The 17937-nt window shown below is 45.0% G+C and overlaps 1 protein-coding gene across 3 annotated transcripts in view; it reads left to right on the forward strand.

The window, feature by feature from the left end:
* The window catches only part of lamc3 (laminin, gamma 3), a 135016-nt gene that overhangs the window by 97101 nt on the left and 19978 nt on the right, over positions 1-17937 (forward strand). For all 3 annotated transcript variants that reach the window (XR_005078124.1, XM_037117083.1, XM_037117084.1), the window contains 3 exons: positions 1732-1841; positions 4886-5113; positions 17720-17908. Coding sequence is in view for 2 of the 3 variants with exons in the window: in XM_037117083.1 (XP_036972978.1) it covers positions 1732-1841; positions 4886-5113; positions 17720-17908 (527 nt within the window). In the remaining variant the exon portion in view is untranslated. The remainder of the gene's footprint in view (positions 1-1731; positions 1842-4885; positions 5114-17719; positions 17909-17937) is intronic.

The following is a 17937-nucleotide window of genomic DNA, read 5'->3' on the forward strand; positions in this document are numbered from 1 at the left end:
ATAATGGATTTCAAAGTGTATTTTGTGTCAAAATGTCAAATCCAGACTCACTGGAGCGCATCGGTGCGGCTGAGCAGCATGAAGACAACGCAGAAGATGACAGTCTGTGGGTGATCACGCCCGACTTGACTGCATGATTGCTTGAAGAGCGAGATGATGTAGATCCATTGTGCATTCTTACATGTGGCGAAGCTGCATCATCAGCGTATGTAGTGGCTGATGCATATGTTGTTCACACAGCATCCCGTGCAGATGATGCTGATGATGTCCTGACACAAAAATCTGATGTGATCTGTACTTTCAGATCCGGTTTGAGAGACAAATCTGATTTGCTAGCAGACTGAGCGTAGGCCGTGTTGACCGCTTCTGCAAAACCACCTGACGCCAGAGTTGTTACAGATCATCCTGTGGGGAACATGAATGACTTTACCAAATGTCACGGTCCTTTATCCCAGAATGGTTGGGGTTGTAATAGTCAGGACCAAAGTGGTGCACTGATATTGCTGTAGACAAGACTACTTAGACCAAGACCAGGTCACTACCAAGACCAGAGTGTTTCGGGATCAAGTCAGGACAAGAGCTGCTTCATCTGCTTGCAAACAAATGCAAACAAACACAGAGTTCAAATCAACTTAACTATCTTTATTCAACTGTTTCCCATGTTTTACCATCACTCTTACACAACACAGTTTTTTTTTGTGCAACCATAGAAACCATCATTAAATACAGTATGTTGCCAACAATACAGCGATTTTCCTGCAGTTGTGGTGGTCTCGGCTGGTCCTGACATAAGTTTCAGAGTCCTTTTTGGCTGATTGAGACCTTGAGCGCTACAACACTATATTTATGGCTTAAGAATAATATGCTGAGGCCTTATAACCATGTTGTAAGCCCAAAAACTCTCTGGCATTGCGCCTCTTTGCTGATCTCTTTCCTGTCCTTCCTTCAGCAGGAGACAAGTGCTTTTTTTTTTTTCAAGCTAGCCCTTAAATTTTTCTTGCAAAACTCCCAATGGGGCTTTTAACCTTAACCCGCTAGAAAACAGCTGCAGAGCATCTGGACCAAAATCCATCTGCTTGACATCTTATTAACATCTGTAACTGCAGACTAAAAGGCCTTTTAAGAGCAGGTACCATAGATTAGAAAGTGTAACCTGTATATGAAGAGTTACAGTACGTATTCCTTTACGCTGCTGCTCCTCAGCTTTGGGGACCTACACGGGGATCCTGGGCGAAAATGATGTAACCCAGCGGAGCCCCGTGTGGAGCTGACACAGCACCTCTCATCAAGACGGAGAGACTGCACGATAGCTGGGATAAAACAGGCAGATGTCAGCCGTGCAGCCCGGCTTCGCAGAGCATCCTTCAGCAGATGGCAAAGCTCAATGATCAAGACCCTGAATAGGTGTTGAAGTCAGCACATTTACATTTTTCTCTTTCGCACTTTGTGTGTGTCTGCAAGGTAGTTCAATAGACAGTCTACCATTAAAAGTCAAGCTGCGACACGGCATTTATTATCAGCCCAGCTGTAGGTCGGTAATTAAATAGCTATAAAAAAATAAAAAAAAAACACACACACTCCAGTTATTCATAAATCTGCCGTGTAAACACATTAACTTCACTTTGGTTTTCTGTTCCTGTTAAAATGTGATGTTTTTGGTTTTTTTTTTCTTGTTCGAGCGCAGCACGAACACACTGTAAATGATGTGTTTTCTGTCTTCTCCTTTCGCAGGCTCCATGAAAGTGAGATGAGATTCAAACCTGCGCTGTCTGCCTTTGATTTCCAAAATCTCCTTTACAACCTGACAGCTCTCAGAATCAGCAATGCTGGAGGACACAACTGTAAGTGTTGTGTTTGGGTGTGTAAAGATTGCCGTTAACGCAGGTATCACGGATAGTTCAGGCTCTGTTTTGCTTGTTATTTTGAGGGTGTTTGTCTTTTTTACGTGACTACTGTGTCTCCTATGTGCTGCACTACAGTGACACTGTAGTCCAAAGTACAGATATTATGTAAAAATGTTACTTAAGCGATGGACAGTCTCTGATATTAAATGCACTGAGGTTTCTAAGTATAAGTGAACACATGTATTTATATGTGTGTATATACTGTACACTATGGTTATTAATTAATATAACATTTACTTGGATCTTATGCAGCATGTAATTAAGAATGTGTGGTAAATGTTGAGTAGCAGAAAGTGGAAATACTCAAGTGAAGTACAATTTTAGGTTTTAGTACAGTACTTGAATTAGGTTAGAAGTTTAGAAGGTGTATTACACTCTGAATGAGGCTTCTGTGTGTATTAAGTATTTTTTCATTAAGATACATGAATTACATGTGGCTGAAAACACATTTCATGACTTTTAGTTGCAGGACTTTTCGCCTGTAATGCAGTATTTTTACTACAGACCTGTGTACTGAAGCATGATACAAGAGAATGTAACAAGAAGTAGTATTTGTGTGAGGATCACTGTCAGTCTCCCTAATAACAGATAAAGCATGTCATCTGCAAGGAGCTACTAAAGTAATCAAATGAATGTAGTGGAGTCAAAGTACAATATTTGCCTCCAAAATGTAGTGGAGTGGAAGTGTAAACCAGCAGAAGATGGAAATACTTGAAGTAAACTTGAGCAAATATACTTAGTTACATTCCATCACTGTGTACTGAATATGGGCCGTGTATAAATATAACACCAGCAGAATTCACAAGTGCCACAGAAAGTTTCAGAAACCTTCACATGTCTATTAATAATTTTTTCATCGCACAAATTATTAAAGTTGCACAAAGACAGTTGCTAAAACAATGTCAGTGTTTGTATTCAGGGAATAGTTCAGCTGCTCCAAATCTGGCTCAGCAAAAAAATAAAAAATAAAACAACAAAAAAAAAAAAAAAAAAAGGGAACGGGACATTTATTCCCAGATGTTAGGAACCAGTTCTTGAAAACCTCCTCTTATTTTTATCGTGTCCTTCCACTCTTTCTATCTGATAGTCTGTGTTGTAAAGTGCAGGGAGGATCTGAGCGGCATTACGGCGGATTAGAGCGCCAAGAAGACGGAACAGCTGGCCGAAATCGGCAGCTCTCTCACACATACTTACACCGTTTTAATTAGTTGCTCGGCGCGGGCGTTGTGACACGCACTGTTGTGTTAGTTCCACGTGCACGTGGCACGCAAAATTACAAAAAAAACAAGGTCTGGACTGTGCACACACAGAAGCAGAGGCGCAGTCATGCATATTCCATCCTGTGGCCAGCCGCCCACGTGAACGTGCAAACAAAGTCAAGCACACAGTTTACACCGCATCCGTTGTGCATCGCAGGGGGAGAGACTCTGTTAATGATTTGTGTTAGGGCTCAAAATCATTCTCAAACAGCTCTCGGAGTGCCTTATCGCTGCGGGCTGCGCGGCAAACTTTAATTTCACAATCCTATAACGCCGTCCTCTCATCTCTCTCTCTCTCTCTCTCTGCCTCTCACATTCTCCTCCACTCTTTAAATTTCTCTCTGCGCGCCAGAGACAGTCTCTTATGACAGAAGTGTATTATTTTAATGACAGTATTGTCTTTGGACTATAAAGGCGGGCTTTGACAGCAGTCACGGTAAAAGGGCCTTTCATTTCCTCCGACGCGAAAATTCAGTTTGGAACGGAGAGGATCGGCATATTGCAGTTTATGAGGACTCGATGGCTTAATGGTTTAATGTATAGGTACCTAAGGAGACCTAAACTGTCATTGTCTGCGGGGGCTGCAGCGAGCGAGGGGGAATTAAAGTCTCTGCCGGTCTGACAAGGTTTCTTGGAGAGAGGATTGATGGAGAGAACTTTCGCGGCGTGACTTAAAATGAAATGTTTTTAATTAACTGAAATATGAGGTACAGTGTCTGAAACCGCTTTTAATTGCACATTTCCCTCCACTGAATGAGCTAATAGAATTCAGGAGGTAGAGGAGAGCAGAAAGGGTAGAGGCTATAAGGCGAGGCATGGAGAGGGAAGAGGACAGCCGTGCCTGCTGATTATCCCTCAGAGGTGCAAATGAACTGGGTTTCATCAGCGCTGAAGGAACGGTCGGATCATGACTTGTTAGAAGTCAGGGTCCATCCTCTCCTCTGGTTCTTCCACTTTTCTAACCCCCCTCACTGTTTCCTCCACTCAGATTTCCCTCATTAATGCCGCCGCTCATCCACACTTGGTTTGTCTCTCATCTGACAAAAAGCTACATAGTCAAATGTGCACAGCATATTCTCTCCATGTATCGGCGGCTGTGGTTAGGAGAGCACAGGGGTGAAAGGGATTCGGTTCAGGACGGCCTGCCCCCATCACTATTCATGAGAGGAGAGAGGGATCTCGAAAAGAAAAACCCCCACAGGAGCTGCACGTCTGACATACCTCCACCGAGTCTCCTGTCTCCTTTTCTTCTCGTCTTGCTCTGCTGCAGTGATTTATTCATTTGCTATATCAAAGATTCCCCGGGTGACGAGCGTCCGTGTGTGGGCGCAGGCGTGCGCACGTGCGTGTGCCAGCGAGCATTAACTGTGGCGTTTACGGTCGTGTGGGTGGATGAATCTGTTATTGTGTGCGCGTGTTGGTGTGTGTGTGTGTGTGTGTGTGTGAGACTATAAACTGTAAACACAGGCCAGAACCTGTAATGAGACAGGGAGGGAGGGACAGCGCGGCAACAAATGCTAATAACCTACTGCTTAACGAGATACAGAAACCCACACACACTCACACACTCACACTCTCACACACTGCTGATTTTCCGAAAGAAGAGCAGGTGCCCCCAAACACTCCAACAGGCTTCTGAGGCAACAATTACTGGTTTACTACTGATCTCTGCAAGCATCAGTTTTATGAGAAAGCGCTCTTCCTGTCTTCCCTCCTCTGCAGACACGTCGCAGCTCGCCCGCGTGATCCTGACCTCAGCTTTCATCTCCTCCGGTCCGTCCAGCATTCCCGCCCCGTGGGTGGAAACCTGCTCCTGTCCGCCGGGATTTGCCGGCCAGTTTTGTGAGCGCTGCGCGCCGGGGTTCACCTGGGACGACCCCGGCAGAGGACCGCTCTCAGCGTGTGTGCCGTGCAACTGCCACCAACATGGATCCTGCCACCCAGAGACGGGTAACGAGCAAAACTTTTATAGGGCATTCGGCGTGTGCGCTGAATTCAAATGGTGTGATGGCTCTTGGTGTCGCTCGTGTTTATGTTTCGTTGACTCCTGCACGTGTAGAAAAGCCTTAAAGAGGCCCGAGTGAGAGTAAAATCATAAATCAAGGGCAAAACATTTTCTATTTAAAGAAGAACTCCTCCAGTTGCCACTGTCAATGTCAAAAGTCAATGTATTAGTCGCAGGGAGTTGCTCTGCAGCCGGTGAAAGAAGCTGCACGATGTCTTCTTTTGCTTTGGGTGAGCTCTGTCAACTTTAAGGAAACATATAGATATCGATACACTGGGGAAAGTTGCCTGAGCCTTAGACTGTAAATGACTCAGCAGAAAGTTAAGTTTGAAACTGTGGACTCTGTCCGAGTTCGCTCCCTGTTTACCATAGAGTACACAGTGTGTGCTTTATTATTCTGTTCAAATTCTGGACTTTTAAAATGTTGCCACCGGGCTGCACAGCGCTCTGAGACATTAAAACTTTGGAAGAAAAATAGTGGTGTCCATGGCGCACATTGTATTAACTCTCTGTATCGACTCTACAGCTGATAGCAGGGACGCGATCTGACAACGGTAAGTGTTGGAAAACAAAATTTACTTGTGTGGTTTCAGGCGCGCTCATTCATCAACCTCATGCTGCATTCAAGTCCCAGCTGAATTTCACAGACACACTGTAATATCATACCGTCAAAGCACAATTTTGTAACTCACATGATGAGGAAATCCCTCCGATCTGTACCATCCATCCCACGTGATGTAAATGTGGCCTAGTGGAAGATAAGTTGCCTTATGGGAGGTGTGGGCAGCAGCATGTCTTGGAAGTCAAAGTCAGGACATTTGCATCAGCTGTCACCACAGTAGCAAAAGAAAAAAACACAGCCATTTTTCTCATGTAGCACTGATTCAAAAAAATATTTGCACATGAGCATCTTTCCAGCGTTTATTTACAATGATTCATCAAACTATTTTGGAATCGTGGTTGTGCTTGAAAGACGGAGTTTAGTAGAAACAAGCTTTTTCCCTCTGACGTTAAACACCTAGCATGTTGTCGTATTATTATGGAATACTTAAGATATCCAAGTTGCTGGTTGGGCGATGAAGCCATCCCTCCGAAGCATTCCGCCAGCGCTCAGCGAGATGAAGGATCATCAGATGTGCGCCTCTGCGAGCGCACAGGGGAACAGAACAGAGATGCAGGCTGTTCTCCCGCTGTAGCATTTTTCGTTGTCTTTCCAGAACTGACATTCAGTCATCATCGCTTCAAGGGGAATGTAACTCAGTCGTCCCTGAGGAGCATCGGCAAGCTATCACTCAAGCTGAGAACTGGATGGCTGTACTAATACAGCGATATCCTCATTTCACGCAACAAATCTTTATAATACCGGCTAAACCAGGAGTGTGTCACTTTTATGGCAGATAATAACAGCAGCTGCAGTGTTCTTCTCAGCTTCTGTATCCCAAACGCACCGTCCCGTAAATGACAGAAGTAAAACAGCAGCTGCTGGTCGTGTAAACAAGTCAGACCGCTTTGCAGTTATTTATGTGTGTGTTTGTGTTTTCTGTGAGTGACGACTAACACGCACCATCTCTCCCGGAGTCTTCCTCCACGCTATCTCGCTCTCACAGCTTTTTAAAAACGCGTCTCTCCATCTCCACCAAGAGCAGACGACTCTCTCCCATCCGAGGTCCCAGCCTCCATCTTTTATCTTTCTTCAATCTCTTTCTTCCTCTCTATCCCCTCCCTCCTACCCGCAGCCTTAAAGTATCACAGATCTGACCTAGTTAGGAGATGCCTCAAGCTTTTGGCTGTGAGTGTGTGTTGTGTTTGTGTGTGTGTGTGTGTGTGTGAGTGAGTGTGTGTGTGTGTTGTGTTTGTGTGTGTGTGTGTGTGTGTGAGTGAGTGTGTCTGAGGTCCAGAAGCAAGTCTGGTATCACTGCCTGCCTGCCTCCCCCCTAATTAGACTTGTTAACCGCCTCTTGGCTAATGATGTCTAATTTGCTTGCAGATTTTCTGTGTCTCTTATGCCTCTTCTCAATCTGGATGTCTCTCTCACTTTCACACACACACACGCACACACACTTGTTCTCTCCCTGTTCCCCAGACTCCCTGTTCAGCCTCTTGCTGTCTTCTGCCTCCTTCTTCCTCTCAGCTAGGATTGCACCTGCCTCTCCCAAGTCACCTTGACTTTGTTTTTTAGACTCCTTGACTTCCCATCTGTGTGTACTGTTCTTAAGCTCCCACTCCCCATGCGCCTTCCCGTCTTTCGTTTAATTTTGTATCAGGATCCAAAATTCTGGCTCTTTCACGCCACGTGTAATTTGGAGGCGCTGCAATGTAGAACAGGATTCGAGGCCAACACACAATGAGCGAGCAGGTGTGAGAGAAAAACTGAGAAGTCAGTTTTGTTTCTCGTGTTCTTGGAGAAGATTGAAAGTGTCAGACGAGCGGAGAGGAGTTTACAGGGCGGACCGAACAGAAACGTGCTCGTGTTTTTAATTGTTGGGCGCAAACCCCAAATTATCCGTTTAACTCGAGTGTGAACCAACTTGGCAAGTTGCCATCTTTGGTTTTTGGAGCCGGGTTCTCATAAGCTTATGCACAATCGGACTTTTGGTGGAGCAGCTGAGTCGCCACCTGCTGGCCAGAGGAAAGACATTAAGGTTTAAGACGTTTCTTCCACGTTGGCTTTACTTTACTCAGACCAAGACGTTCCATCCAGGTCAGCCATGTTGTCAAAAACAAGAGCTTACGAGCAAAAATAGAGCATTTAAAGAGCTAAACACTTAAAATTACATAAACGTGCATAAACTCCAAGTTTAGGGCGTTATAATTTGATTGAATTATATATTGCAAGAATTTGAAATCTCATCAGCTACATGATGGATCAGTCACCTGGAGGCTGGTCAGTGGAGGGGCTCAGGAGAGAGGAGAAAGAAGAGAGAGCCTACACGATCTCTCATTGGCTGTTGCAGGCTGTAGGGCATGCATACAAGTCAATCGAATGTCTTCCATCTCAGGCTCTCTGGTGAGGGATCATGAACGAGCCGCGGGACGGCCTGTGGTTCAAAAGAGGATGTGCAACATCAAAGCTGGTTCAGTTAACGTTCAGCAGTTAGCTCCCACAGACTGTAAAGATCATTATGTATTATATATTAGTTATTCTGCATACCGAGGGCGGAGGAGGGCTCTCTGCATCAGCTGTGTGCTCGGCCAGCAAGTAGCATTTGAGACTCGACACACTCCAGCGGTAACTCAGCTCACATCGTCAGTTAATGCAAATAACTTCTTCGTTCTTGTGGAGAGAACCAGCCGGCAGGGCTTTGAAGATGAACTTGCCTTTTCAAAAGACCCTTTTCTTTATCCATTTCTGCTCAAGGAGGTTTGTTTCTGCTCGCCATGCACAAGGTCACTGCAAACTACAGAGCAGGCGGAGGGTCATATCATGGCATTTATCACAAGAAATGAACGCCGTTAAGAGGATTTTGCATCAATGCGTTATTATCACGTTAACTTTGACAGCCCTAATACATTTATATATTTATAAATATACATATACACACACACACACACACAAACATGCTTCTCATTGTGCTTTAAAATATTTACATGGCACAAGTTCCATGCAAATGATGAATGAGTGTTAAATATGGAACAAGACGTGTCCTCTGAGTCACGGATCAAAAAATTCCCCCGTGTTTTGTCCTCTGGCACCAAAACTCTCGGGTTGAATAGCAGCTGCCTGTCAGGAGAGGCGGCTCGTTAAAATTAGCCTTTCTTTTTCAAATGGATGGTGGCATGTCATCTTCTGAAGGCCTGCTGGCTTGTCTTTAATAAAACAAACAAAAAAAAAAAAAAAAAAGAGGGAAGGAAGGAAGCGAACAAACAGCAGAAGCTCTCCATAAATCTATAAGTTCAGGTCAAGGGGAACTATCAAAGTAAGTCGATTAGAGACACCCTGTTCATCATTTGTCACCACGAGGGCGGACCAACCTGCTGTTTCTCCTATCAGAATCTTAATTGCTGTATAATTACCTAACGACTTCTATCATCATGCAGGGTGTGCCCACAGACAGAACTGGGCTGGAGTTTATTCAGTGGCTGCCGAGGGAAGCTGCAGCCAATGGTGCATCATAATCATGATTTATTAACACCCTCTAAGTTGTGTCGGTCCTATTTGCTCTAGCGCAACACAACAGATTGGAAATGATAATATTTGTGGTGGGACGAGCAAACTGCAATTTTCTGCCGAGCTCGGGTTGCTGCAGGGCTGATGAAGTCAAACATATGTCCTTCAGATACACACACACACACACACACACACACACATACACAGACAAAAAAGAAAAACTGTGTGTGACGCATGTGTTTTTCACAGTTCTGGACTGTACATTTTTATTTCAGCGCTGGACTGGACATGCTTTCATTCTCAAATCTGGCGAAGGCCATAATTCATACGCTTTGAGGGAGGGTGTCGAGGAAGGAGAGAGGGAGAGAGAGAGAGGAGGGGGATTGTTACGTATGAATAAAAGCGAAGACACTCCATTTTCTCAGCAGCCCACGCTGCAGAGGAGCGCTCATTAATCAGCCAAACAAATGAAACACATGATGCTCCTGACACTGGAGTCTCTGCTGGGAACTGAGCATTAGGGTGCTGCATTAGAGCCCTCTGCTCCCTAATAGACCGGAGTTAGTCCTCGACACTGCACCACTCTTGTTACTTACATCTTCAGAGGACAATGTCATGTAGGTGTGCGTCTGAACAAAGAAATGACTGATGGGGCAATTAGAGGGCAAAGTCAACAGTTGTGGTAATGATCCGATTCCAAGACACGCCGTTGCTCTACAGCTGCATTCATTCGGCTTCACGTTAAAGTGACTACGAGTTTCCTTGATTACGTGCGCTGTTGTGCGACCCGCAGCCGGGGAGTTTTCAAACCAGGAAACAGCTGATCACCGCAGTCAGTCCATCACTTCATCCGCGGACATTAAGATTAGCAACTGGACAGCCGCTGAGATCCAGGAGATGCAGCGTCTCCTCGGTCTCTGTAGCTGTCTTCACTGTCCGCTTGTTGTTGTAGCAGCAAGTTGCTAACGGTCGCTACTTTCAAATTAAAAGCCCCTCGCTAAGAACCCAGTTCCAAACTCCAGTGGGGTGCAATGTAAAGCTCTTATTTTGAAGACAAATTCGACCTGCTTCACTCTTTATGCTGAACTTCATGCTTCATGTCACGTCACATGTTTATGTTTACCCCAGTGGTGGCCAAGTGGCGGCTTTTTGGAAAAGAGGGAATATTACACCTCCCTTTTAGAAAGACAAGGCAGCACATTGCAGCCTTCACCTTGCTGCAAATGTGCCACCTTTGTCTATCTAAAAGGGGCTAATGTCACATTTTGATCAATACCACTGGTGCACTTTCCCCTTTTTAACTAAACTCCCACAGTGAAGGAATACTGGTTGTTTTGATCAGCCTCTAAAGAACTGCTAGCTCTTTCTTTTGTGACTTGAGTGAAGTTGTGAATCTTTTTCTTTTTTTACCACCGCGGAAAACGGCACATTCAAAGTGTCTTTCTACGTTAACATCATTGACGACTACGGATGTGTTTGAGGGTCTTGAAGGGTTGTCCCATTTACTAGAGTTAGATTTCAACCTTTAATCTTTGTATCTGTAATTGGAGAGCCAGTTGGATTGAGCCAGTTCCTTCTGTGTATCTAGAGGTAGCTCTGTTACAGCGGGACTCAAGCAAAAAAAAAAAGAGACTACACATTTCTTTTTACAGAAAGTCTGTGTTCCTATGGTGTGAAAGGTATTTACCAGGCAGGAGGGGTCTTGTTGCATTACAGTAAATGTATGATCCAGTCAGGATAGCTCAGCCTCTGGTGCTCTGCTTTGACAGTTCATTTTTAGCCATGCTAGCTTGCGGCGCAGCTTTAGGGGAAGCAAATGTCAATCTGTACATCGGTCTGCCAACCACGGAAATATCCCAACAACCGCTGGATGGAGTGGTGTGAAATGTTGTGCAGACATTCGCAGGCTTAGTTGAAACAGCTTTCGGTGATCACTTAACTTTTTATTAAACTGTCAATAAGACATCATTAATGAGAAATCACATATTGACCAGGTTAATAGTCCATTAACGATCCAGTTCATCACCTGCATGAAAACATTTGGTCGATTCCTCTCATGTGACTCGCACCAAAGCCTTAAAGATTAGAAGTGATTGGTGTTTATAAAAGTATTGACTGTAACAAAACATTTTTTAAGTGGTTTAGGTTTCTGGTAAAATGTAACAAATGTTATTATATTATTTTTATACAAAGAGACACAAGGTTTCCTGCACCGCTGCTGCAGTTTCCACTCCAAATCGTTGTCTGTAAATTGCTCGGTTTGCAAAAATTGCTCAGGCTGTTTGCTTGTGCTTTGACTTGGATGCTGAATGATTTTCAACTGAACCTCCCAGGATCGTACAAAAACACTTTCCCGTGAGGGCAAAACAAAACTGGCTTCAACTTCTCACCTTAAACTTCTAGTTAAACCACATCTAGCCGTAATCTTGCAGCCAGTGATAATACCTGGATGCATCATGTGCATCTGCAAACTACAAACCTCCCCAGAATAAATACGTTCTTTCTGTTCTTTTCCTCTGTTGCGTAACAGCATATGCTTGTTTCTCACTTTGGCATTTGTGCGGGGCCAAATTTTTGAATAATGCGCAGTGGTTTTTGCATAGCTAAATGTCGCGCCCACTGCAGTTTGTTTTCTTTTTTTTTGCTGTCTTGGTCTGTGAAGGGGAAACGGACCACCAGGGGCTCCTCCAGAGAAATACGTTGAAGTGGGCCTAATAAAGGCCATAAACCCAGAGCACCTGTCTCATTGCATCAATTAGGAAGTACCGGATGAAGAAATTACCAGACACGCGGCTCGTCGCGGTCCTCATTAGAATGCCGGGGTAAAATGGAGGACGCTGTGAGTCAGTGTTTACTAACAAAGGGCTGCTTTAGAATGAGACGGAGGAAGCCGGGGCGTGCGTTTCCCCAAATGCCTGCTTAAATGCCATCTTCAGCTCTCTAAGGTCATTAGTTAGAAAAATCTATGGGAGAAAGTTGAGGCAGACAAACTGATAGAGAGTGAAGCCGGCTCTAGTACTGGCTTATTCAGCCCCCTTAATCTCTCTGGTGGGCTGTATTTGTTGCAGGCTAAGCCCTGAGATGCCGGGCCTGTATCAGCGTGATGGAATATGAGGAGCGACAGCGAGGGGAGGAGAGGAACCGAGAATGAGCCACAACAACAACAAAAAAACAGACAGTTGTAGTCAGTTAGAATGAATCTTACCATGTAATTTCTCCTGCTGATCCCATTCAGCACGCTTCACTTATCTCCTCACAAGCAGCGCATTTATTTTACACGAAAATAAACAGGAAGATAAACAATGTGCACACTCTGTCTGCCCGCCTTTGGTTTGCAGTCACCCTGTCAGAGACCGCTGGTTTGAAAAGGTTTCAACCTTCTGTTTTTGTTTTTTTTTAACTCCGAGATTAAATTAGTTTTGACAGGGGGGGAAACTTAGCACGACCAACCTGATGCATCATCAAATGAAAATGAGGAAGTTTCCTCTGCCTGAGAAACAGCAGATATGAGAGGAAAACCTCTGGGACGCTGAACTGCACACTGGATCTTACAGAGAAAGCCACCAAAGCATGGACATCTCCCAGCCTGTCCTGGATGGTTATATAAAATGTAAGGACATGAAGAAATATGCTAAAATCAAATGGACACTTGGCACCTCAGTTATGCATTTAATTCAAGTTGAGGGATATGCAAGAGACACTTAAGAGGCACAGTATTGTTTACCATGTTCACCTGAGTCTGACCAGAATGTAATTAATCTGCCATGATCAGGTGATGTTTCTGCAAACCACAGATATGTTGACATTTAAAAACTTCAAACTTCCAAACATGGCTGGACACTGTCCTGAGGTCTGCTTATAAAAGTTTCCATTGGTGGTGTCACGCTTAAAAATGTTTAAACGCCAAAATATTCACTAGTTTCACACACAACATGGCGCACTTCCTGTGTGGAACTTCACCATCATGCCTGCTTCCTGATATAAAGTCAGGTCATAAACCTATAGTGTGAACATGATACGTCAGCAGGGCACAGAGGCATGACACACACAAAGGTGATAGTATCAGTGGTTTGCTGAATTGTTAATTACCGACATTTTATCCCGGTGACTGGGCTAGAAAAGTCAGGGCACCAACTTTGGTAGAAATCAATGTGTTGGTAGAGTGAATGTCTGCACCAGATTTCATGGCAGTCAACCCACTTTCACAGGATCACCAAGGTCATAAAAATGCATCATCAGGGGACCATGAATGTCCAAAATGTTTTGTCACACCAGGCAGTAGATGTTTCATATGATTTCCAGACGAAAAGTCAGAGACATTTGAAGAGGAAGTAATCATCTGGGGACCATGAATGTCTGTGAGACAAATTCATGCAGTCCAGCTAATAGATTTTGAAATACCTTTTTCAGGAGCAAAATGGTGGACTGACACAGGCCGGCTATCCACTAGCATTGCTAAAAAGAACTGAAAGATAAACTTTTTTTTTTTCGCAACCCAATGAAATATATGTTTGTTTATTAATTTAAGACACAAAACAAACGCACACAGTTTGACGTAGCGGGACACAAGTGCTTGTCGAGGTCCAGGAGAAGGTCTCACATGTTGTTAGATCAACGGAACAGAGACGCGAGACATCCAAACAATTATTTAGAGGCTCATCGTGTCAGTTTCACGTGTTTTGATCAGAGTCAAATACACTGTAGATCGCTTGTCCTGCTCCTCTGCAGCACACTACTGTAGGTGACCGACAGCATGAGTTACAGCCACTGCCGTCGGAGTTCCCATCCCTTCTACCCGAGGGCCTTGGCCACAGCAATTTGGCTGACAGCCTCTGTACACAAAACAAGAATTGATGCATTTATTTTTCACAGTCACGGTATGACAAAACATATTTCCCCAGTCATCCGTATTGTGCACATAATGTACGGGGGTTGACAGAATATACAGTCCCTCCTCCTCCTCCCTAAACATCCCCTCTCTCCTCTGCAGCAGTCCACTCCTCGCTCAGTCCACGCTGACGAGCCACATCTGCAGCGCCGGGCGCTGGCGAGCATATGTGTGTTAAATTAGAGAGCAGCATCACCATCAAACAGTCCTGCAGCAGATTTACCCCAACTTCTCTACCCTCAAGGCCTGAGAAGCTGCAGACAAGATGTTTCTGTGTGTGTGTGTGTGTGTCTCGCTTTCTGTTTTGTTTCCGTCCCTCCCTCATTAAAACAGGGTGTTCGCATGCATTAGTAAATAGATTTCCTCGGCCCCGAAGCTTTTTAAAGTTCCCTTGGGCTGAGTAGACAAGACTTCTGGAAAATGCGGAGGTCTTGAAAAGCTTGTGTGTTTGACATCACACCCGTGTTGTACAGGAAAGAAACTCTAGTTTTAGCGAGAATTATTATCGTGCTTCTTTTACTTGGATGGAAGAGCCTAAAAGGAGCCTGAACAGTCACATCGTTGTCGCTGCCACGTGTTGCTTCAAGCTCACGTGACTTGTTTTACTTGTAATTCCGGGCTCGCGTGTCATCAGAGACCCCACATGTTGCCCTTCTTCATCAGACAGACCTCCCAAGATGATGCTAGAATGACATGCACTGATCTTCAGAAACCCAGTTCGTAAGTAACCCAGTCAGTAAATAAATCAGATTTCGAGGGGCAGGATTGTAATAACAGACGAGCGGTGCACTCTGATCCTCTGCTAAACAAAAACATACTCATTTTAAATCCATCTCTTCCTGGATCCGTCCCTCACACTTGTGCTGTCTCCATCTGGTGTTAAAGCTATTACGAGCCACTGCAAACAAACGATAACCGCGCTATCTCTGGAGGAGCTACTCGTCGCACTCTGTTTGAGAGGAACACTGAATAAAGCACAAACACAATGAGTGAAAGAAACGGAGCCACCGGCCTTTTTTCATCCGTCCGTGCAGCTATCGCACAGCGATGTATTCCAATGAATTCCTGTCCTCCACGAGCGGCTTCCTTAATGAAGTGCATTAGTCCGGGATGTGTGTGTGTTTCTGTGGCGAGCAGGAGCAGAGTGGGGCGGTGAGGCGCAGGTAGAAAGGAGCTCTTCGGAGAGGATGATGTGGATGTGATGGAGGGCACCTCTTCAAAAAGAAAAACCTGAAACACTGCTTGTTTCCCATACAAAAATATTACTTTGCCATCACAGAGCAGGCGAGCAGAGTTCAGGCGGGGGAAGCAGCGCTCCACCGCTGAAAAGGGGGAGGGAGTACGAGAGGGCGACAGCAGAATGGCGGGATTGTGCGGATTTGTGAAAGGATACAAAGTGTGCAGCTCCACGAAGGAGCTTCACAGAAATCCCAATTCATTACAGCTGAATGAACGTTCATTGATTCATTGATAGAAAATTGTTCTGCCGGGATGTTGGAAGCTAATGACGTCGAGGGGCGTCACGTGACCAGCGGGGCCCGTCGCCAGTCAGCCAGCCACAGCTTGTGATGCACGGCCTTTCCGGAGGAGCCGATGGAATGATAATCGCGTCGCGGAGGCCCTCGGACTCATATCACGCTCAGTCATCTTCACACTCAGTAAAGTCAGCACATTTCTGCTGCCATTAAATTCACCACGGCTCATTGGGGATTGACACTGCATGCCATCAGTGTCATTGTAATGCCTTGTGAAATTCAAGAAGGATTCACTTCTTTATGCTTGGGACAATCATTATTACTAAATACTCTTTCTAAATGACTGGCATTACGCGCTTGGAAGTCATGTATTATTCACCTCACCTCGCCAAAGAACTAATGATTTTTACCCAGAAGTCCACACTTCATCAGGCAACGGGATAACCGTTCCCCCTAATGGCCGTGTGATCAATTTAGCTCTGCAGCCGTTATCTCACGTACTTGACTCAGAGGGGCCGAAGTCAACAGGGCTTTATTTAGCGGCAGGGGACATCGGTTGCAGCGACCCCGATAACTACAGGCGAGAATTTCTTCACTCCGATATTCAGCGGTGTGAGCTTGTTTTAAAAAATGCACAGGAGAGCTCCTCAGCGAATCACACCGTAGGCTACGAGGGAGCGCTGTGGAAATTTTAATGAGGCCTCTGTAAAAAAAAAAAAAAAAAAAAAAAAATCACACGCCCGTGGATTATTTGCAATGCGTCGCGATCTTATTGGGGTTCCTCTAGAAAATCAGCACAATTATTGTTATCAACCCCCCTTATTTTTTTGCTGGAGTCAACTTTTTTTCTCAAAAAAAAAAAAAAAAAGATCAAATTGACCCAAAAAAGACCCAAATTGTTGCGACTCCTCTGATATCCAAAACGCCCGGCGAATACTAAGAGCCTGACGTCACGCTGTGCAGCAGGAATGCTAAATGTCTTCCTCTGCAGATGCACACGCCGGCTATTATTGTCTTACAGTTTGAAATGCATGAGCGGTGATTGAAATTTAATTAACGCCTGCACATCATGATCTTATGATACATTTAACTTTGTAAGCATCTCAGCAGTTGTTTTTTTTTTCTTTTTTCCACTTTGCGGTTTTCTACCGAGACTGTTAGACACTTATTACTTTGCAAGCTTTTGGTCAGTCGGTTATTAAATTAGAATGCCACATTGTGTTATGTCAAATTCTTGCTGTTTCGTTTCAGAAGTTGCCGTTGCACAAACTCGGCAAGTGCACACGAGGCTCTTAGGGTGTGTGTGTGTGTGTGTGTGTGTGTGTGTGTGTGTGTGTGTGGTGTCATCTCAGTGTGTGTGACGTTAAGAGCCACTGCAGGTCACTGAGCTGCAGCGAGCCTCACTGCTGCTGCTGCTGCTTTACTCTGAATTGTGTCATCTTCTTCACTGGTGTGGGTATTTTTTTTATTTTTTATTTTTTCTGTATCTATCACGACTGCTACTGAAATGTGGCATAATGAGGAGGACTGAGAATCTATCCCAGAATTCATCGGAGATCTGGTGTATATTTTTACGTAACACGTGTTCAGGTGAACGAGGCGTACAAAGTGGCGCGGAGCTGTGAGCTGTTGTTTTTTTTCTGAGGATTTTTTCGAAAAACAACAGTTTGGTTTTTAGGACATCATAGAATTGGTAATCTCTCCCACTTGGTGGAGGGAATTGCTTTACTTCTTGAAGGTCTTTCGGACTGCATTTGGCTCTTATATTTCCCAAAGCAATTATACTCGGGGTGAATTTAGTTGTCTTCTGCTCTCCACGGTGGGCTGTGGGGAATGTTTTCTTTCTGTGCTTTTTACTGGATCAGGCTGTGGTGTTAGTACATGGAGTGGCTGCAGTGATGGTCAGAGACACAGCGCGCTCTGCTGGCGACGGAGGGGAAACGCCGCCCTCTGTGGTCCATGTGTGTCAGAACCACAGGCGTTAAAAAAAAAAGAAAACAATGTCAAATACGAGCAGGTGTTCGTCTGTGTAGCAGGGGCACGTAATTGTTCCACTCCTCTCTCTCTCTCTCTGTTTCAGGTGTGTGTGAGTGCTCAGACTTCACCACGGGGATGACCTGCGAGCACTGCCTGGATGGTTACTACGGCAACGCTCTGATTGGCACTCCTGGTGATTGTCAGCCGTGCCCTTGCCCGGACCGTACCAGCTGTGCTCAAATTGCGGAGACAGGACAGGTGGTCTGTACCAACTGCCCTGCAGGACGGACAGGTGAGATGACCACCAGCGATGCAGTATCA

The sequence above is a fragment of the Acanthopagrus latus genome, chromosome 12 (assembly GCF_904848185.1).
Source record: "Acanthopagrus latus isolate v.2019 chromosome 12, fAcaLat1.1, whole genome shotgun sequence".
In the NCBI taxonomy this organism is placed as follows: Eukaryota; Metazoa; Chordata; class Actinopteri; order Spariformes; family Sparidae; genus Acanthopagrus; species Acanthopagrus latus.